The sequence below is a fragment of the Rhineura floridana genome, chromosome 17, assembly GCF_030035675.1.
Source record: "Rhineura floridana isolate rRhiFlo1 chromosome 17, rRhiFlo1.hap2, whole genome shotgun sequence".
NCBI lineage: Eukaryota > Metazoa > Chordata > Lepidosauria > Squamata > Rhineuridae > Rhineura > Rhineura floridana.
Genome location: NC_084496.1, coordinates 22,552,453 through 22,575,419, shown reverse-complemented (window position 1 = coordinate 22,575,419; position 22,967 = coordinate 22,552,453). Strand labels below are relative to the sequence as shown.

The 22,967-nt window shown below is 42.4% G+C and overlaps 1 protein-coding gene across 3 annotated transcripts in view; it reads right to left on the bottom strand.

Moving 5' to 3' along the window:
- The window catches only part of ATF7IP2 (activating transcription factor 7 interacting protein 2), a 30,122-nt gene that overhangs the window by 4,933 nt on the left and 2,222 nt on the right, over positions 1–22,967 (bottom strand). For all 3 annotated transcript variants that reach the window (XM_061599247.1, XM_061599246.1, XM_061599248.1), the window contains exons 2-9: positions 20,906–21,579; positions 15,747–15,877; positions 11,613–11,744; positions 9,441–9,512; positions 5,266–5,405; positions 4,127–4,194; positions 2,430–2,494; positions 131–179 (exon numbers count right to left, since the gene is read on the bottom strand). In XM_061599247.1, the coding sequence (XP_061455231.1) occupies positions 131–179; positions 2,430–2,494; positions 4,127–4,194; positions 5,266–5,405; positions 9,441–9,512; positions 11,613–11,744; positions 15,747–15,877; positions 20,906–21,569 (1,321 nt within the window). In that variant the 5' untranslated portion in view covers positions 21,570–21,579. The remainder of the gene's footprint in view (positions 1–130; positions 180–2,429; positions 2,495–4,126; positions 4,195–5,265; positions 5,406–9,440; positions 9,513–11,612; positions 11,745–15,746; positions 15,878–20,905; positions 21,580–22,967) is intronic.

Genomic DNA, 22,967 nt, shown 5'->3' with positions numbered 1-22,967 from the left:
TTGTACACTGCTCTGGGCAACATATGTGGAAAAGGCATTCATGCATTTTAAAAACAAGCTAAAAAAAATAATCAGTAAATTAACCTGGGTATTTGCTCGCGCACTTGCATGCAGCACACACTTTTCTCACCTTTATGACCATCACTTCCTTCATCAGTTAGATCAATCAGTAATAGATCCTGCAATTAAGAGAGAATTTAAGCAATTTAAAACAGGTACTAATAAAAATGTCTGCTGTCAAGATTTGGGATATGGACGTGTTCCTCCCTTCAGTAGTTTCTCAGGATTTTTCCTTGTGTTTGGGGGACCTCAGAACCTCCAGGCCTCTCTGTCTGGCTCTAATGACCAGACCATATGCAGTCTTTGTCCAGGCTTGCTCTCTCCCCCTGCCCCCCCCGTTGCTTTTGCCAGGCTGGAATATGTCCCTGAACTGCAATAACACTTCTTCCTTGTCTGCATGGAACGATCTGCCCCTTGAAATACGCCTGGTGCCAACGTTAATATCTTTTCGGCCCCAGGTTAAAATGTTCCTCTTCTCCCAGGCATTTTAATATCATTTTAATCAATTAATCTTTCTACATTATAACATCTTGTATTTACACGTCATACTTATAGCATTTTAGTATATTAATATTCTATTGTTGTATTTTTTGGAGTGTTTTAATTTTTTTATATGTGGTTTTAAATTGTATATTGATGTTTTATTTTGTTGTGAACCGCCCAGAGAGCTTTGGCTATGGGGCGGTATAGAAATCTAATAAATAATAATAATAATAATTGGGGGGTGGGGGTGTAGAAACTGCTAAATTCTGTATGACTGGACAGTAGCCTATTGTATCGGCATGCAGACTCCTGAAGGTTCCTCACAAGGGAATGTGGCCCTCAGAGTGAAAAAGGTGTCCCACCCCAATCTATAACTCGAGAAGAGATGAAGTTGAATGACGCTTTGGCAAGTCCTAAAAAAAAGTGTTGCCAGACTGTGAATTCCAATTTATTTCTTACGGATCAAGACAACTTTCCTTTCTTTTTCATACATTATTGTGTATGTAGTGTGTGAAGAACTCTTTTGTCCATCCTAAATCTTTTGAGTAGAGACCTTATCCCAGTCTGCATCTGTATTGGAATTGCTTTTAAAGATTTCACAGCTTTTTTTTTTTTTTAAAGATGTTTTTAAAGATGTTTTGTTTTAATATGTTTTTAAATATTTTCATTTATTTCATTTTTTAAAATAGTATTTAAAATACAATTTAGGAGGAAGGGTGGGATAGAAATGTAATAACTAAATAATCAATAAATAAGGGTTTCCAGCACACCTTCTACAGAATATTCCTAAAACACATCAAATGATAAGTTCATCAAATGATAAATATAATAAAATAAGCAAACAAGCCGTTAATATTCTAGATTTAAGCTTCTATCACAGTGGATTAACATTCCTATGGCAAAGTCCTCCTGGTGTAGTGGCTATGGGATTAATTTCAATTCACTCAGCCATGTTTTTCATGGTATACAGAGGATAAAGCTAGCATAGACGGGCAGGTAAGTACTACCAATGAAACCAGGTAGCCTGTGTGGAATTTCCCTTACAGAGCAAGGTTGGGGGTGGGGAGGGTCCCGTGGGAATCAGAAGAGGACTGAGGAGGCACAGTGTGAATTTGCACAGAAGGCATACACAATGTCCTAGAAATCCACATATTGAATATAATATGGTAGCCATGAGAAGCAAATCTCTGCACATCTCATAGTGGCTTTTTGCACTCTGCTACCTGTGCAAGGCAAGCAGGCAAAATGTAAATATTCACACAGCTTGGCTTTCTCAGTATCTCATTCCTTCAAGAAGCCTCAGTTGGCAGTTTCTGGAAAGAGGAAGAGATTTCCCTTTGTTCTCATCCTGGAGGAGGAAATGAGCACTTGCCTACCAGGGACAAGGCCCACTGCAGTGCCTCCCTGTTACACCTATAACACCATTTGGAGGAATCATTGATTGAAGGGGAGTTCATAAGCTTTCTTTGCTTTTGCTGTTTATCGTCTGCGTATATATCCTACATGTATAATCAATAAATCTTTTATTATTCCTTCACACAAGTGGACTTGTTCATCTTGGTATCTCAGAATCTGTTCTGATTGGGCTTTGAGTGGATCAGGCCAAGCGAGCACAAGTCTCATCTCTTATGGGGTGCCCGAAATCAGTGCAGCTGATCTTCCGGCAAGTTCCAAAGAGTGACAGCCGCAGAGGATGCGGACGATGCATCTCGCAGCAAAGAACATCTATTTAATTGCACACTCGAAACACACTTTGCAGCCAATCGTAATTTGGACTCTCTTCGATTACAGAATGAAGAACAGGAAGTAAAGCTTAGGTTGCACCACAGCAGAAAAACCTAACAAGAAATGTGGGGCAGAGGAGTGGGGAGTTGTTTCAAACCAACCTTCGAGTTGTGTAGCGTTGCAGCTGTAGTGCCTGCGTTTACAGAAGCTTCTTTCTGCTGAACATCTAAGGGGATTTGGCAGAAGTGTAACTTTAGAACACATAAATTCATTTGATAACCGACAAATGGCTTTCCTTTACAGATTTAGAAGAAAAGCAGACAGCTAGTGAAGACATACGACAGATAGCAATAGCAGCCAGCATTGGCACAGGGACTACCCAAACTCCTGGTTTTTCTAAACAGGTATCATACAGACAAGTATTTAACTATGATCTTCTCAGAAAAGGTAATAATAACATTTAAACTGGCAGTCATCCTTAGCAGCTCAGAAGTGAAATAGCCTCTTTTTCAAAAATCTATGGTATTCTATAAATAATCCTCTCATATTGAATATCACATCAGTTAACTCACCAGAGGTCTTAAGGTAGCTTATCATAACCCACAAAAGATGTGCAGCAAGGCTGATAGAAAACATGTGACCCACCCCTAAACTATATCCTTTCCACAATTCTTATTAATCCACAGAACAGCCCAGTGAGGTACATTACACTGATTGGACTGACGAAGCAATGAGTTAGAGAGAGGGAGAGTAGACTGATTCAGATACAATGCCGGTGCTATGTGAATAAGCCCTCTGCTCAGATGCTCCCTCCTCTACTCACACCTTCTAATTTCCTCTCCCTTCTAACTTGGCATTTGTGTTTTCATCGGAATTGGACGGCAGGACTGCAAAGTCAGGCAGGCTGCAGCTTGACCATAGCTATAGTTTACTGCTAAATTGGATGCGAGATGGGAAATCAGAGGGAGGGTTCACGCGTACAGGGCTCATTCACATATTGCCAAATGATGGTTTCATGTTATGCCCAAACCAGCCTAGTGATTTTGCCCAGGGCTACCTACCAACTGTGAAGGGAGAGCTGAGCTTTGAGTCAAAGCGTTTGGTTGCCTACTCAACCGCTTCGATCTATGGAACTTGCACTCTTATAAACTTCACATGATGTTTGCTTCGCATTTGTGAGTCACACTGAAAGCTGTGATGGCACCTATGCTTTGGATCTCCCTGCCTATTAAAATTAGGCAGGCACCCTTGTTTACTGTTTCCAACTCCTGCTAAAACATTTGTTTTGGCTAGCCTATCAGGACACACAGTATAGTTATACATACACTTGTCTGTAATGTTGCTGATTTTATTTGTATACTATTGATAATTGTTATATATTGTTTTTATGTGCACCACTTAGGGATTTTTTCCAATTAGAAGAATAAAAATTTCACTAAATAAATAAAATAAAGGACTCATGCTCTTCAGTTTGGCTGATTTTAATGGCAATGAAGTGTGCCTAACTATTGTCTGGATTGCACCCTTAAATCTCCCTATTATTCCGTCTCTTGAATCACACCTATTGTCTTTTGTATATCATGTGCAAATACAACACAGAACCTAATCATCAGCTGCTAGCTTTGCAACAGAGAAAGATTTAAGTCTGCACTGTGTCCCTTTAATGAAGACATCGGAGTACACTTGTTACCAGTTTGCTCACCCAGCACATTTAGGTATCCTCCAGTTATGCACTTGTTTTATAAAAGAGAAAAAAAGAGAGAAGAACAGCTATAAGAAAAATAGGTAGGTTTCACTTAACACATTCTGATGAAATGTGTCTCAAAAATAGGGGAATGCAAATGTCAGTTCTCTGTACCTGCAGAATCCACAGCTTCCACATCTGCATTTTTGTTCACTTCAGCAAGGCATATAACGTCATCAGAGCTGATTAAGGGGGGAAAAGCATACGTAATAGATTGGGTAGAAACACAAAACATCCATTTAAGATAACAACATCTGATTTATAAGACACCTACTTTCCCAATTGGTCATTTTACTCTTAGATGAAAAATTACTTCTCATCAGTATAATGTATCAAGTCACAAAAACCTAGGGATGTGAAACTTGAATATTGAGAAGGAAGTCGTTAGAGAGATGTCAGAGAGTCAGTCGATACGGCTAATTCATTCAAAGTGGCAACTGTTTGTTGACAACGGGTTATACCCAATGTTAGCCCTACTCAGAGAAAACTTATAGAAGTGAATGGGCATGGCTCTCCTAGGGCCTGTATTTTCAGTGGGTTTACTCAGTGCAGGATTTCGCTGGATGCAATCCAGTTCTTATGAGAAATATATTTTAAGTGACAACTGCTGAACAACTTTGAAAAAAAGAGTTCTGTTGGATCAGATCAAAGGCCTTGCTAGCGCAGCATCCAGATGCCCAAAGCGACTAGCTACATGTCCCGGTGAGAAGTCCGTAAACAGGACATGGGTGCAATAACCTTCTCCTACTGGCCATTGGGATTCAAGAGCATGGTGCCTCTGATCCTGGAAGCAGTATACAGCCATTATGAAAAGTAGCCATTGAAAGCTTTATCCTCCCTGATGCTCTCTTGAGTGTTCCCACACATTATCTTGCAATCCTTTTAACAGCCATGTAAGGCAGGTCAGTGATCCCTATACTTCAGTTGGGGGGAGAGGCTGCTGAGAGGGAGGCCATTTCATGAATTCACAAGAGGCAAAATTCAAAACTGGGTTCCCAATTCCATAGCTCGGTCTCTTTGCCTACAATGGTCCTCAGTAGCATAGAACGAAAAACAAACGTTAATTAGGACTGCATCTCTCATCACAATTCCCCCCCCACACACACAGAGACCTTCACTTGTACAAAGTTGCATCCATGTTAATAAATATAAAAAACAGTAACATAAGCTTGCTTTTCATGGACTGATACATGCACTACCCAAGCATGCAGTCACTAAACAAGGTCACCTGTCCTGCTGATGAGAACACTTACCTCTCTGCGATTTTTGAAAGAGTTTCTTTAGGACTGGATGGCATCTCTTTCAATGGTGCTGACATGCCATTTGTATTGCCAGGAAGAGAGGTGGTGCCATTTAATGTTTTATTCTGGGAATGTGCTCGTGGAAGGGATCCCTGGGGAGAAATAAAAAATTAATTCATACACTGTGTCACTCCACCGTCCAATATGAATCATCAGGCTCTTCCAGGTTGGAGGAGGGCTCCTCCTCACCACTATTAAGGCCTACGCAATTGATGGGTTCTCCAACAGGTTGATTAAACCATATTCCACTTCTCCTTGAGCAAGCATCTCTGTGTATTGCTGTGAATGAGTTTCTGCTAAGGTTCACCTGAAATCTATTCTCTTGTAACTTCAACCCATTTGATCTTGTCCTATCATCTGGGACAGGAAAGAATAAGGCCACATCTGCATTATACATTTAAAGCAGTACCATACCAATTTAACAGTCATGGCTTCCCCAAAAGAATCCCGGGGACTGTTTGTTCAGGGTGCTGAGAATTTATAGGAGACCCCCTTTCCCTTCTCAGAACTACAATTCCCAGACTTCCCTGGGAAGAGGAATGGACTGTTAAACCACTCTGGGAATTGAAGCTCTGTGAGGGGAAGAGGGGCCTCCAAACTCAAAGCACCCTTAACATACTACTGTCCCTACAATTTTTTGGGGGGGAAGCCATGACTGTTAGTGGCATGATACTGCTTTTAATGTATGGCCAAAGTCTTTGCCCTCTTTTATGTGACGCCTGTTCAGGTCTTTAAAGAGTCTTGCTCTCAATGTTCTCCAAGCTAAAACATACTCATTTCCTTCCACCTTGCCCCACTGAATTTGGCTTCCATGCCCCTGATTATCTTCGTTACTTTACTCTAAACCCCTTCCAGTTTCTCCAACTCCTTTTTAAAGTATAGTGCTGAGAATGGTTCCCAGGGTCTGACTCGCATGGAATAACGTGGAACTATGACATCTTGCGAATAGTGCATGAATTTCAGGTATGCCTATCCAAATCCATAGTATTGCTCTGTTTGTCAATTGTATTGCTTTGATCGCTTGGAAATATTTAATTCATCAGCTTAGCATAAAAGTCATAGGTATCTGGAACATGATATTCAGGGATGTTTTTCAGTAAGTAAGAAAAAGGGCTTTTTTTAATGCTAGAGCAGCTTTGAGTTTAGCACTGGAACCTCTTAGGGCAGAGAGATGAGCTTAAGACAGGAAAAGTACATCTATTTCTCAACTTCAGGTGGTGGCTGCTAACTCAAAAGCAAGCGATGCAAGAATGTCAGAATGGTGGCAGGGCTGATGTTCAGTGATGTTTTGCTGGGTATGGACCAATCATGGAATTATATTGTACTGTGTTACCTTATATGGCTTAGCTGATTTATTTATTGTATATATTACTTGCTTTTCTCGCAAAAGTGATTGAAAGAGACTTGCAATAAAACAAAACACAATCAATACATTAAAACCACATAATAACAACTACAATCAATGAAAAACCCCACCCTAAAAATACATCAGAAAATAAAGGACAGGGCTATAGGTCCCGCCCCACTAAAAGATGCCACCAGTAGCTAAGCCCCCACACATTAAGGGCCAAAAGCATGGGTAAAGAAGAAAGTATTTGTCTGGCCCCTAAAAATAGATAAAGATGGGACAAGGCATGCCTCTCTGGGAAGAGCATTCCACAAGTGAGGGGCCACTACTGAAAAGGCCCGTCAGAGAATCATGGGAGGGAAATATTCAGGTGATAAAAGCAGCAAGGGGTTATGACAGGGAGTCTCCTCGTTGGATGCCAATCAGAGACAGAGGTCCCATCCAGGAATATACATGTGTGTATTAACCTGCCATGTCATTTTCTGTAACAGGTATACCATTTAAAAATAAAGATAGTTTTATTTATTTATTATTTGATTTATATCCCACCCTTCCTCCCGGCAGGAGCCCAGGGTGGCAAATGTTAATTTCACTGCTCTGTTGACGGGAATTCTTTAAGGCATATTGGCCTCACTTTCCCTCATGATCTAGAATCTCACCCTGTGAAGAGTAGTTCAGAAGGACAGTCACTTACAGGATAGTGGTAATTAATTTGTAATTAACTTGATAATCATTTGACCTGTAGCAAAAAGAGGCAGTGCTCCAAAATGTATCCTTCACTTGGTAACTATGACTCCAAAGTCGCATTAGCCTTTTTAGCAACTGCATCACATTACCAACCCATGTTCACACAACTATGCCGGGGGGGGGGGAGCTAGATCATACTCCCACACCTTGCAAGATGCCTGTGCCTGCCCCGAGCCTTTCACATCTATAACACTGTATGGAAAGTTGGAGTATGATGTGAATGCTGTTAGAGGCATGTAAGCTTACTAGGGAGTCTCTGCCGCCCTGCTCATTCTGCTTGCCAATCCCCCCACTCACCAAACCCCCACCCAGCTCGCCAATCCCCCGCCACCAACCCACCCCCGGGCAACCCCACTCCCTTTGCCTGTTCCTCTGTTCCTGCTGCCCCATGCCACCCCAGACAAACAGTGCCACTGCACACCTGCCGCCTCCGTTGCTATGTAGGCTGCCCACCCACCCAGCTGCTGCTGCATACCCCGCTGCGTGTAGGCCCCCCACTTGCTCACCAAGCTGTCACCACTGCCGCCTTTCCTGCTTGCCATGGTTGTGGGTAGTGCGAGTCATGTGCAGGTGTGTGTGGGGGTAGCATTCACACTGCAATTTGCAGCAGCACCTCTCTTTGGCGCTGCAAACTGCAAACATAAATAATAATAATAATAATACATCTGTATGTATACAGATAACCAACAGCTTTGGCTGCAGCTAAATGCATTATATTCTGTATATTTTTTAAAGATATTTTAAGATGTTTTATATATGTTTTTAGTGTTTTGTGATTTTGCCATCCTGGGCTCCTTCTGGGAGGAAGGACGTAAATATAATAGATAAATAAACAAATGCATCGCTCTCATTTAGATCTCAAGATTCTTAGCCATCATTCCAACAGCCAGTGAGAACAGGGACTCAATATGACGCACAGAGCTTACTAGGCATCTCTGTGGTTAAGTACGAGGCCACCCGTGGTCAGCCATCAAAACAAACAACGCAAAAGCATCTCGCTTTTGCAGAGTATCAGATCTTCCTGACTCTGCAAGGTACCCCAAAACAAGTGACATGGGCATATGTAGACAGAGACCATATCCTCTTCAATAAAACTTTGCCTATCCCCAGGTTTAGAGAAATTGATTGGGAGAAATCAGTCAGAATAAAGGCAGACGTCACAGTCAGGGATTCAGCATCACTTAAGTGCCCATCCTGGAGGTAAATCGAAAGCACGCGAGCTCACATCTTTGCTATAGCCTTTATTTTCTGTAATAGGCATATAGTCTTTTTTCTCTCTCATAAAGCTCTATCATCATCATCTGCCACACTGACTGCTTCCCTAGAAGGTAAGTATAACTTAGAAACCTTAATATCTGGGCCTGTCTGGAGTTGAAGGGGCCCCTCTTGACAGGAGTTTAATTAATAAATTCAGCCTCTCAAACACCCCATTTGGGAGTGAAGCCCTAACAATAATAATAATAATAATTTTTATCCTGCCCTTCCTCCAAAGAGGAGCCCAGGGTGGCAAACAACAAGTGATAAAGCACTGAAAACAAACCATCTTTAAAACAATTACAATACAGATGCAGACTGGAATACAGTATCTACTTAAAAGGCTTGTTGAAGGAGGAAGGTTGTCAGTGTACAGGATCCAGTGCACAAAATGCCTGATTCACATAATCTTTTTCCCTTCCTGATTTTTACATGAGGCAGGAGGGGTCCTATGAGATCCCCTTCTGCATGTATGGTGGGCTAAGGGATAGCAGAATGCAAACAACTGGTGAAGCGTTCAACAGTCTCATCTCCTGCTACCATTTAAGAACACCACAATAAATCAGACCCATTAAAAAAGGAAGATGCCCAATTAGTCATAATCAAACACATGTGTTATTACAACACATACATATTCTTGTGCTACATGGGCCACCATGAGCTGTTGCACTGCTTTCTGAGTTCATGGGAGTTAGGACACTAGGCAAAAGGTTTAGTTGCTTCTGTCTTCAACGGAGTGTTGTAGTATATTACATCGTTGTAGCATGTTAAGCCTTACTTTTTTGGATAATTCCGTCTTCTGAAATGATATCACGGCATTAATGCGTCTGTCAAGCCTAGAGATTTTCTTCTGCAAGGAAAGAGAAAGAACCAGTTTGCGTCAGGCTGCAGAAGGGCTTCAGAACAACAGAAGCGACATTCACAGTTGCATCTAAGCAATGCTAAATAACTGGAGCCAAAAATTTGGCTGTAAGTTCAAGTCACTATGTGCAGATTAGTTGCTTACCCACTGTCTCTTTGCCTCCTTTGTTCTTTACCTGTTAATTTTAACCATATTGATGTATTAACAGTTGGAGGCTTTTGAACATGCACAGTCCCACAACCTTACCTGCAGGGGAAAGACCTGGCCCATGTAGTTCTGCCCATTCTTTGAATTGACCAGAACGGGTCAGGTTCAAGAATGAAAGAATACAGATTTTATTAAAAAACGCACACATCTGCATCAGGCAATTGTAAAAGAAGAAATATGCTTACAAGTGACACAAGTTGCATCCACTGGCAGCAGTGGCTCCTTCCCCAGGAGAAACAAAGGAGAGGTTCCCAATGATACAACATAAACTACAAAACAAAATTGCTGGAACCAATAATAAAGGATGTGTGTACAAGCCACAATTTATAAATGCAAAACACTCAAACCATTCATAAGTACAAACACTGCAAAACACTGTTACATGTGAAACACATGTGAGAACAAAACACTGAATAAATACAAAACAGGTAAATGACAAGTGAAACTGGAGAAGTATATCAGTAACAAGCTCTCCAAGACTGCCAACTCACACTTTCTCAAACATTGGAGGATATAAGTACAGGGAATATATCAAATGGCAGTTATCAATCCCTCAATACTTCAGTTTCATTTTAATGCAGAGGAACTTCTGCTATATTTCCTGGTGGATTAAATCAAATCAATGCAGATAGTTGCAGTAGTTAATTCCTCCAGTTGCTATAATCCATCGGTCAAAGTAACACCTGGCCCAGTCAGGATGAATGTTTGAAAGCTTTTTTTGCATTTACACATTGTTTTGTTCACATTTAACAGTGTTTTGCATTTTTTGTACTTATGAACGGTTTGAGTGTTTTGCATTTATAAACTGTGGCTTGCACACACATTCCTCCCCCAGGATCCCAGACATCCGACACAACCTTCAGGCATCCAGGTTACCAGAAGTGACCCACCCAACTCCTTTCATTCCCTTATACAGTTTTACCCTGATGCCAGATTTGGGCAAGGTATTAATCTTGTCCACTGACTGGGTACAAAGCCATCTTTTTCCTGCCTATTCCCATTTGATTGCTTCAGAACTTGTGCAGAATACTTTTGTCTTCTCTCTAGTTACTGCTTCCCCCTTTCCCACTGTCTGTGTTGGAATCTCTTACTCCTGCAACTCACCATACTACCCGTGCTCTTGTGCCAACCGCAACCCTGCCATCTCTTTCTCTCATACATTTTACACCAACCCCTAAGCAGTTTGTGCTATCCAGTTTGCCCTACCAAAAAAAAAAAAAAAGTTTCCTTTAATACCTTGCACTTCCCTTCCCCCTATCTTTGGCCCCATTTGCGCTACACAGAAGTATCATACGACTTTAAAGAGTCATGGCTTCCCCCAAAGAATCCTGGGAAGTGTAGTTTGTAAATGGTGCCGAGAGTTGTCAGGAGACTCCTATTTCCGTCACAGACCTGTAATCCCCAGAGTGGTTTAAGAATTGATTCCTCTTCTCAGGAAACTCTCAGAACTATAGCTCTGTAAGGAGAATAGGGGTCTCCTGACAACTCTATAACTCTTTATACCCTATTTACACTCCTCAGATTTCTATGACATCACAGCAGCCCATCTCCTTTTCGCACGCACGCACGCACACGCGCGCGCGCACCCACCCACGAGAGGGGGAGGACGTGACAAGCAGAAGCTGCTCCTCCTCTTCCTTGCTCCTGCCACTGCTTGGTTGGAGAAGGCAGGGGAACAGGCGACAGCAAGGAGAAGCAGAGTAAGGGGGTGTGGGCCTTGGCAGATGCCCAATAATACTGACGTCTGATGCCAGCCTTGCATAGATATGACAGGCTCCAGTAAAAAAACTTGCTTACCTATATGTACACTTATGGCCTATAAGTTTAATGTGTTAAACCATGAACAACAGACAAAGCTTTTTAAATGGAACATTGCCTTACTACAATTTTAATCGCTATTCCTTCATGCTTCCGTAGGCACTGCGTGCGATCAATTCTTTCACTTAGATGTTGGAGACTGTGATCCAAGGTTTGCATCGAATTGTCCAGCTGACTTTGAATGAAACACTTGACCTACAGCGAGGGGAACGACACACACATGCACGCAAACTTTAAATTGAGATTTTTTTTAAGGGAGATATTCCACTTAGCAAGCAGAAAGTTTAAAAGCCCTCACTTGAAGCAGTTCCCCTAAAATGTGAAGCACAGTGCCTTCTGCACTGCAGTCACAACTGACTTTTTTTGGCTTTTCATTTTTCATATTCATTCCGTATCCTTCACACTTGATCCTCACTGTTGCACTGGTAAGCACAACACAACACTACTGTGCAATGGAAGAGCCGTAGCTCATTGATAGAGCATCTGCTTTGCATGCAGAAAGTCCCAGGTTCAAGCCCTGGCATCTCCAGGTACAGCTGGAAGAGACTGTTGCCTGGAACCCTGGAGAGCTGCTGCCAGTCAGTGTAGACAACACTGAGCAAGATGGACCAGGGGTCTGACCCAGTAGAAGGCAGCTTCCTCTGGTCTATATCTTCTGTTGCTCACCCTGAAACAAACCTTCATGGGCATGCAGCATGGAGCAGGACAAGATCCAAAGAACAATGCAATGAAATTCCATGTACCCCTAGTGCTTAAAAATCAACTTACCTCCCCGTGCCACATGGAAAAACTTTTAAAAAAAGAATGATGTGCATATCCAGTGGTCAGACCGCCCAAAGCCATGTGCAAGAGTCCTTGCAGGTGCCTCAAGTAGATCTTTGGATTTGGTCTAAGGATTTCCATGTAAGCATAGACACCCTCCCCTCTGACTTCTGTTGCAGCTCCACACATGTAAAGGGGCAATTAGATGCGGCTGTACCCTCCACTGAAATAAAAGTGGGAAGTGCTTGTCTGGGATGAGGGGGGGGGAGAAAGAAGTGGAGGCATTCTCATATATGAGCCATTGCCAACTACAGTGACTAGTTTGACACCTCCCCATGTATTTCGGTGGGAAAGGACTATGGCTTAAGTATAGAGCATCTGCTTTACATGCAGAAGGTCCCAGGTTCCACCCCCAAGTTAGGGGACATTAGAAGATTGACAACTGGTGAAACCGTTCAATATCAGCTCCCTACAATCCTGCTAATATGGTCTATGCTGTTTTATACCCTCACCTGCTAAACTATGTAGGCCAGACTAGCACAGCCTTAAGAAGTCATATCAAAGGACAGAACAGCAAAATTCATGGAACCCCATTAACTACACAATTTGTAGAATGTGAGAATAGTGAGAAAAGAAAGCTATGGTCTGAAGTCACATCAAGCCACCTCCCAGGGTCAGGCCTGGTCAGTACCTGGATGGGAGACCACCTGGGAACCATATGTAAGGCACCTTGGGTTTCCATCATGAAAAGAAAGGTGGGGTATAAATGTAATAAATAAATAAAATAAATAGAATGTAAACATAGTCTGGATGAGCTTAGACATTTTGCTATAGAACAGATTCATTGGTCTCTGTTTAAATGAAAAGCTCCACATTTAGTATTAAGTGGACCCAAGTCATGTTGGATTTTCACTTTAACTCTGCAAGTCCTAATGGTCTCAACAATAAGTGTGATTTGTCTTCACACTCGTAACATCTGTTTGTAATTAGTAATGATTTATCACATGAGAAAGTATTCTCACAGCCATTATAAATCACGTTTTTTGGAAGGTGAGTGAGTTTATTCTGTTTTGCTCCGGGAAGAATGTATGAATGATATTTGAGTGAAATATCCCATTTTCATCTTGGGTAAGCGTGATAATTAGTTACATGCTTTTTGTATAATAATGCTAGATATACAATAGCAAATTGTGCTTCCAGCTACCAACGAAAAAGCAGCTGCACAGATAAAAGAACTTGTCAGCCAGCAAAGCACAGGAAGAACTTGGATTCATCTCTGTACGAGTGGGGTGTTATCACTCTTTCCAAGGACATTTGATGAAACAGGCAGGTTTGAAAAAAGACTAAGCTGTCGAAACAGAGTTTTCAACCGGTGTTTCATCTTCCAATTAATGTATCAAGTTTTTTGTTTCATTGTATTATTTGAGTTAGTTTCTGTTATACATGAACTCTGAGTACAATACAGTACCCTCTTTATGTTTTGAGTCTTGCTATTATCTACTTTTTAAAACCGTGGCCAGCTGCTGCTACTCAATACAGACCAAGGGTTCCTAAACTGGCCCACCAGGTTCGTTAAGGTGGTCTGCGGCATGCCTGGGGATGTGTGGTTGAAGATGGGAGGTGACACATCCATCGCGTTAAATATTCATATTGATTTTTAATTGGAGTTTGATTGCTTCTCTTATTATATTTTACCTATTCCATTTTTAATTCTATAGAACACAGTAACGTATAAGAAATAAAAGAAGCAAATAAAAATTCAATTAAAAAATAATACAGCATCTAGCACAGTGCGTTACAATGGCTACAACAGGCAGAAAAACCATTAAGTGGTCCGCCAAGCCCCTGAGCAATTTTCAAGCTGTCAATGGGGGAAAAGCTTGGGAACCACTGATACAGACAATACAGAGGCAGGCGGGCCATGGGTCTGACAGAATAAAGCAGCTTCTTACGTTCCTAAATCCGGCAGCAGTCTGAATTCTCTCTCTCCCATAACCCCAGATGAGTTTAACGACGGTTCTGTTAGGGTCACAAACATATAGCCAACCCTTTCTACGCTAGTCACAGCTTCCAGAAAGGCAGCTATATTAGTTGGCTATTTCCAGAGGGGCAGGCAGGTTAGGGAGCAGTCCAAAGCCGTTCCACTGGGATGAGCAGAGTTTGGAATAGGGGGATCTCCAGCTGAGGCTGGGCTCAGCTGGGACTATTCTGGTTGAAGTCCATCATCCTGGCTCAGCCGGAGATACGCCTGCATAAGTCTACCATCCTGGCTCAGCCAAGGCTGGGGTAAGTCCCAAAAAAGGGGCATTCTGGGACAGTGGCAAGGGCAGTGCAGCATGGGGGGGACGGACGGACGGACGGACCTGCCCTTAATCCAAACTCTGTTCAGCTCAGTCACATGACCAGTGGATGTTACACAGACAAAAAGGGTGCTAAAAGTCACCCTCTACTTTAAAGGCTTGTTTTCCATCTGCCAGGCTCAAGCTCGCTCAGGTGGCAATAGCCCTGTTCATGAATGGAGTTTGAAATAAGGGCAAATTACACTGGCATAATTTATCCTGGCATAAGTTATGGTGGCTTGTTATAGTTTGGATTGTTCTGCCCATCCGTTATAGCAAATGCTACCTCAAGTCTTGCAGCATCTTAAAGACTTACACACCATACATTTAAAGCACAGTCATGTGTTTTAAATGTATGGTGTATACGTAGTTGTAAGAAATGTATTACATCGTTAGCTTTTGTCGACTAGAGGCATCTGATGAGTGGACTCTAGTCCATAAAAGCTCATGACATAAAAAGATTTGTTAGCCTTTTAAGGTGCTGTAAGACTCAAAGTGGCGTTTGCATTCTACACTGGCCTATCTGGCCTACAAAAATATTTGGTAGCCCCTGGATCAGACATCAAAAGAAAGTTTTAATTGTACAGTTTTATTTAAAAAACAAAACACCTTAATCAATTGTTATTCATTGTGAGCCTTTAGAACAGAGTGGGCTAGAAACTGTCGGAGTTGGCTGCATCCATGACTGGAACTGAGCTGGCAACCCTGATCCACGGTTTAGTTTGGTGAGAGATTCCTGCCCCGATTAATGGAGCAATATCACTGCAACGTGCAGCATTCCCTTTAGACTTTTCCAGCCCCAGGAGGGCTTGAAGTAAGCTATCAAGACAATAAATAGTGACACAAGGCTGAAATGAACTCAAAACCATCAAGACATTTCAGGGTCTGCTTTTTAAAATCAGCCCAAGAGCACATGATGAATGACCAGAACATCACAAGCCCACTCATTAGAACAGCTTCCCATTCTCAGCTCCGCTTTAATTCCATTTCGCTGTGGCCACCCAGAGCAACTCCACCAGCAACAACAAGCTGATCAACAGCACGACGACAATGGCATACTTAAAAGCAAGCTTTTGTATCGGACAACACAACTTACCTTCCCTAATCCAGATGGTTTTATATCTGAGGCTGTGCTGCAACGCTCTCTAGCTTCATCACATATTTTGGTGTGTTTGGAAAGGACATCTCCATCAGTTTCTGAAGATCTCCTTTTCTTCTGAGTGGCATCTTTCAGAAAAGACAAAAGGCATTCAACCAAGGAATTTGGAAAACATTTACTATTATTATTATTATTATTATTATTTATTAAATTTATATACCGCCCGACTAGCAATAGCTCTCTGGGCGGTGAACATATCATCATCACCACAGCATTAGTATCTCATCATCATCTACATTTATATCCCACCTTTCCTCCAAGGAGCTCAAGATAATAATAATAACAATAATAATAATAATAATAAACTTTAATTTATAGGCCGCCTATCTGGCCAATGGCCACTCTAGGCAGCGTACAATAAAGCACGATAAAATACATGGTAAAATATGATACAATAAAAACAATATAACCAGTACAGCACAATGCAAAATTACAATATTTAGTAGAGTTGTCAGTAATACAATTCTGAAGCTAGTTCACCTTAGAAGTCTCAAGTTCATAAAGGCCTGATGGAAAAGCCAAGTCTTCAGGCCCCGGCAAAATATATATAAGGAAGGGGCATGTTGAAGATCTATTGGGAGGGAGTTCCAAATCGTGGGGGCCGCCACAGAGAAGGCCCTCTCTCGAGTCCTCACCAACCCAATCACTTTAGTTGACGGGACTGAGAGGAGGCCCTGAGCGGCAGATCTTGTAGGGCGGCACAATTTATGACGTTGGAGGCGCTCCATCAGGTATACTGGGCCGAAACCGTACAGGGATTTATAGGTTAATACCAACACCTTGAATTGAGCCCGGAAAATAACTGGAAGCCAGTGTAGATTGTACAGCACTGGGGTAATATGATCATAACGGCGGGTGTTTGTAAGTAGACGAGTCGCCGTATTTTGTACCAGCTGTAATTTCCGGACTGTTTTCAAGGGCAACCCCACGTAGAGCGCATTGCAGTAGTCTAAACGAGAGGTGACCAGAGCGTGTACTACGAGTGGGAGCTGGTGGACAGGAAGGTAGGGTTGCAGTCTTCGTATGAGACGCAATTGACCCCAATTGTGTACATGGTTCTCTGTTCCCCCCATTTTATCCTCACAACAACCCTGCAAGATAGGTTACACAGACCAGCAGCGACTGGCCCAAAGCCACCTAGCGAGCCTTGTGGCAGACTGGAGATTTGAAACCTGATCTTCCAGGTCTTAGTCTAACATTCTAGCCACTACACCAGACTGGCTCTCATCACACCAGCAAGGTACTGCAATACATTTTTGTGAAGCTGGATCAGTACTTCAATAAATTTTTCTTCCCAGCTTTTGAGAAAGCTGCAAACGATTTTTGCAGCAATCAAAAAAGAAAAACACAAAAGCAAAAACCTACCTGCCTCCCCACTCCCACCCCTCAAAGCTTTGGAGGCAGAGTTATAATAAGACTTGTCCAAACTTTATAGAAGGCTGCAATTTTCTAGTTTCTGCCAAAATGCACATGGCGTGAAATATTATTATTATTGTTATTATTGAATGGGTCACTTGGAGACCTTCAGGTAACAAATGACTAACAAGCCTAATAAATAATATTAAAATATCTCCTTAACAAGAGATAGCTGACCCCCAGTTTACGGACTTTTCTGCCCCCCCCCCCGCCATCCCACTGACTTTTGATAGCAATGGCAAATACAGTATAACAGTCATGGGGCTGGTGGACTCCAGTGTCGTTATAGGGATGCGACTTGTTCTTCCCCAGTCAAACATTTGAGTGGAGAAGGGATGATCATGCCTGCTCTTTGGCTGATCTGCATAGACAGGCTGAGGAAGGTGTGTGTGTGTGCATGAAAGAGAGGGGGATCATGCAGCCTCAAGGGCCTTTTGTCCATGGGCAAATGTGGCCCTCGGACCAAAGAAGATGTGTGCCTCAGCCGTGGGCTTCCACATCTTAGGGGTGCCAAGGAAATGATAGGTCAGATCCAGGTTTGCTTACAAGGAGAAGCTTATTGAGAAACTTACAGCACACAGGCATACCCAATAGGCAGATCAGACTGCAAGGTCCTGCACAAACCATTGACCAGGTTGAACTCCTAACTGGGCCACAAGAGTGATTTATATAGTGTACTTCTTTACAGGCACAGCAGTGATATCAGATAAGTGATTAATTGCTACAGAGCATTATGCCATAGCTTTCTCAGCATAGTAAGTCATTGCACTAATTGGTACTGCTGATAAGCGGAGTACTCTGGCATCCTAGAGCTAGTCCTTCTGGCAGAGCATCAGACTGCTCCTTGGAATGTAAGGTTGTTAGCCCCGTACCAGGTGGGCTATGACCTAACTCCCAGGGCTGTGGAGTCGGAGTCGTGAGCAATTTTGGGTGGAGGAGTCGGTAGAAATGTACCGACTCCGACTTCCAAATAAATTTTGATTGACAAGAAGCAATTCTGGGTGGAGTCGGAGTCGGACAGTATAAAAATAGAGGAGTCGGAGTCGGACAGTAGAAAAACAGAGGAGCTGGAGTCGGAGTCGAAGGTTTGGTGTACCAACTCCACCGCCCTGCTAACTCATTACATTGACTGTTCTTTGACCTATCTTCCAAGCTGCCAGAGAGATGCTAAGTGCTAAAGGATGCCAAGGCTCTGGAGGAGATAGTACAGGCCTCCATGCCTAAAGGCCAGGGCTGTGGAGTTGGTATGCCAAACCTTCGACTCCGACCCCTCTATTTTTATACTGTCCAACTCTGACTCCTTCATAAATGGCAAATGTATATTAACTATTGTTGTGGGAGCCCAACTGGGCTAACACCTGCGGAGTTCAATGCTGGGAGGCCCTAACCTAGCCTTTCCCAACTAGTGGGCCACCAGATGTTGTTGAACCACAACTTCCATCAGCCTCAGCCAGCATTGCCAATGGTCAGGAAAGATGGGAATTGTGGTCCAACAACATCTGGTGGCCCACTAGTTGGGAAACGCTGCCCTACCCAAGCTCTTAAGACAAAAAATTGATACTTTGAATAGAAACCTTTTATCTGCAAGCAATTGCCTGGGAGGTTACGCAGAAATAGAATCTCAGTGCAAGCCCCCCCTCATTATCCACACATCATCCTTATATACTGTTTTCAAGGTTACTTTTACACAATCATCACATGATTATACATAAGCATATGTCACTCAATACAATAACTTGGCATTAATATTCCTTATTTGGCATAAACACAACATTTCCTAAAGATATGCATGTCAAGATAACTCCTCTCTTCCTTTCTCATGAAAATAATCCCTCCAACCTCCTCCTTATTTCCTTTATACCTCCCTTGACAATATGTGGCCTCTTAGCAAGCATTTGGCACATTAATATAACTCTTGCTCCACTTCCTTTCACTGCCTTATAAGCACAGTTTCAGCAATATGCAGAATATTAAGGCCTAGCCATTTTGGAGAGCTCAGAGAAGCCTGAACCAACCATTTCCACCACATATTACCTAATAACAAATTTACTGTAGTAAAATGGTAGCACAAGCCATTTCATCACCACCAATCATCAGGCTAGATGGATAGAACATAAAATATATTTATTTGATTAAAATTTCTGAACAAGAAAACTTTCCTAAATTCCTATGAAAAATTTTATTTTGAAGCCGGAGTCAGAACATTTCTACCGACTCCACCCAAAATTGCTTCTGACTCCGACTCCACAGCCCTGCTAAAGGCAGCTATACATTTGCCTACAGGCCTACAAAAAGATAGCCACTCCTGCCTTATACCCTTCCCCAGGACAATAGCCAATGCTTTTACAACTGGGGATCTGAACTTGGGTCTTCCCAGGCCCAGTATAGGCCTCTAACCAGTATGCCACATTGGATTCTCAACTATCTACATTCCTGTTGCTTCTCCCTCTAAAATATTATTACTATTTACTAAAATTATTTATTATTATTTATTCATCGTTCTGTACAAAGACAGTGTCTGGAAGCGACGACAACAATATATAAGGGAGAATTTTTCAGATACAAATAGTAAGTAAAATATATTCTTTTAGAAAACCATAGGATTTATAATATTTTAATAGTGTTAAAATCCAGCTAAAATCCTCTCCTTGATCCTGATATCTCTGTCTGTTATGCAGATGTATCCATGGTAACTGGAATGCATGGTGTGCTAGGTACAGCCTGGCTCAAGAAGGTAAGAGGAACAGAACACTGGTACAGGACATCTCTGTTGCTCTCCAAGGCCTGAGAAGGATTAGCATGGGAATGTTTTAGCTCATAGTAAAAAATGTGCTGGTATGAAACTTGCTGAAATTACCAGATTGGCTAGAAAATAATGTATAGTGTAACCTCTATGTAATGCTTATGTGTAGCCCCCTGATTGGGATATGCTAATGTCTTTGTCCTGGAATGTATAAAAGGCCCAGATGAGCTGTGCCATGTTGCAGAGCTCCACCAAACATCAAGGGAGACTAACTGTGTGCACGTAACCAATAAAGGCCTATCTGCTGCAAGCCTGTGTCTTCAATTTCCTCAAGGAGCCCCGGTCCAGCGGATCCCAAAATTCTCCATCAAATACACATAACAATTTAAAACCAGAGACATTTAAAAACCATACATAATACGCAAGATGCACATCTAGCAACACATTAATCAGGACAAGCCCAACCCATCCCACTAAAAGATGAGCACCACCACAGGAGGCTTAACTCTCAAATGCCTAAGAAAACAAAAAGGTCTTTGGCTCCTAAAGACAAGGATGGTGCCAGGCACGTCTCTCTAGGGAGAACATTCCACGGGGAGGAGGGGGAACCACTGAAAAGACTTGTTCTCATGTGACCACCCTCCACACCTCCCTCAGGCAGAGCACACAGATAACGGCCTCTGATGAAGACTACAGGGTCTGGACTGGCCCTTATCTCATCTGGATTTGAAAGAGGCTGCTGCATGTTTGCTAGGGCTCCAATCATATTCCTTCTGTAGCACCCAAGGCCCCTGGAGAAGGCCCCCCCAAACCTCTGGGGTAGTTTAGAGGGGGGTGCAAAAGAAGCTGTGGTGGAAAGTGGAGGAGGGTTGGGCTCTTTAGTCCCAAACCCTTGCAGTCCCTTAAACATCCTTTTTAAAAGATCATATACAATTACCTGGCAATACTGAAGCACTAACATTCTTCTTAGGCAGCTGGGAGTTATCGTTTTCTGATTCCAATACTGGTACAGTTCGTTTAACAAGCATTTTGTCCTTTATTTTGGCTACTTTATGTAACACAGGGATTTCACTCCTAGGAGAAGTAACTGAAAACTGCTTTTCCAACGGACCTGAAGGCTGGACAGCTGGCTCCGAGTTCAAGTGTACTTCCACCGGCTTAAACAATGAGGAACTGGATTCTTTTTCAAAGTAACAGTACAAAATATCCTGTAAAGCTCCAGCATTCAGGAACTGTTTCACATCAGAGTTTGTAGGGCAAGCACTGTAGGCAAGACCGTGGGATTCTTCCTGACTACCATTATAAATACTGATTTCGGAATTAACAACTACATTAGTTATGGGCTCTTTTAACGTCGGAGAGGGCAACAGAGTTTGTTTTGATTCAGGCTTGAGGTTAAGATCTTTCAGAGAGTTCACATATAAGGAGCTTGTTTCAGCCCTTTTAAAATGAACATGATTATCCGCACTGGAGCCACCATTTGCCATCTTCTCTGCTCCTTGGATGTTCTTTTTGCTCAACGTTGCCACTCGCTTTTGGCTGCTTGGAGTCATTGTTTTTCTGGCACGCATGGGCTTTGTGATGTCCATGTTTGGATTCATTTCTTCCACCCTAAAACACACAAAAAATCACCTTACAGCAGCTGAGAAGCTACCTTGGCCTATTGTGACTTCCTCTGCCATCACCCACCTGCCTCTCCAGGCAGCCTCCCTCACTTGCCCTGCCCCCTCCCTTCACCACAGCACAGGCAGCAACCAGCTTCAGCATCAGTCAAACCACTAAAAAAGAGAAGGGTACAGAAAAATTGCCTCTGAAGGTGAGAATGTTGGATGGGAGAAGACATCCTTAGATCATAAGAACAGTCCTGCTGGATCAGGCCAAATGCCCATCTATTCCAGCATCCTTTTCTTCCAGTGGCCAGCCAAGTGCCTCTGGGAAGCCTGCAAGCAGAATCTGAGTGCAAGAGCATTCTCCCCTCTTAAACTTTCCAGTAACTGGTATTCAGAGACATAACAGTGATAGTAGAATTTAGCCATCGTGGCTAGTAGGTATTGACAGCATTATCCATTAATTAGTCTAATCCCCTTTAAAGTTGCCCAACCCAGTGACTCTCACATCTTGTGGAAGCACAACTAAGCACTGTGGGAAGTAATACTTCTGTTTGTGTGTCCTGAAATCTCCCACTGTGCAACTTCATTGGATAACCTCATTTGGTTCTAGCGTTATGAGAAAGCAATCTTCTCTACAACATTATTTTATGCACCTCTGTCATTTTCTCTTTTTCTGCCTCCCACCCACCAAACTAAAAATAAACATTGCAGCATATCTTCATAGGAAAGTTGCTCCATTCCTCTGATCATTTTGGTTGCCCCCAGGGCTGTGGAGTCAGTATGCCAAACCTTTGACTCCGACTCCTCTATTTTTCTACTGTCCGACTCCAACTCCACCCAAAATTGCTTCCAACTCCACAGCCCTGGAAAGCGCTGTAAATGTCTTTTTAAATTGGAAGCTCTCATAGGAGCATTTTTATCGCTGCCTGAATATGCGCTGATCTTGGCATCACAGCATTTGTCTTCATCTGGGTCCTATGTCATATACTGAAATACAAAATGTTTTCCATCTTGAGTTATGGTGAAATGCTCAACTACAGCTGACTTCATGGGAAGCTTCTTTGACATTTTGAATTTATATTTTTAAAAAATTGTCAATCAAAATTTATTTTGAAGCCGGAGTCGGTATATTTCTACCAACTCCGACTCCACCCAAAATTGCTTCCGACTCCGACTCCACAGCCCTGGTTGCCCCTTTCTACACCTTTTCCAGTTCTATAATATACTTTTTGAGATGTGGCAATCAGAATTTTACACAGTATTACAAGTGCGGCCACACCACAGTTTTCTACAAAGGCATTACTTACACATACAGGCATTTTCTTTTCAGTCACTTTCTAAATGACCGCTAGTATGATATTTGCCTTTTTCATAGCTGTTGCACACTGG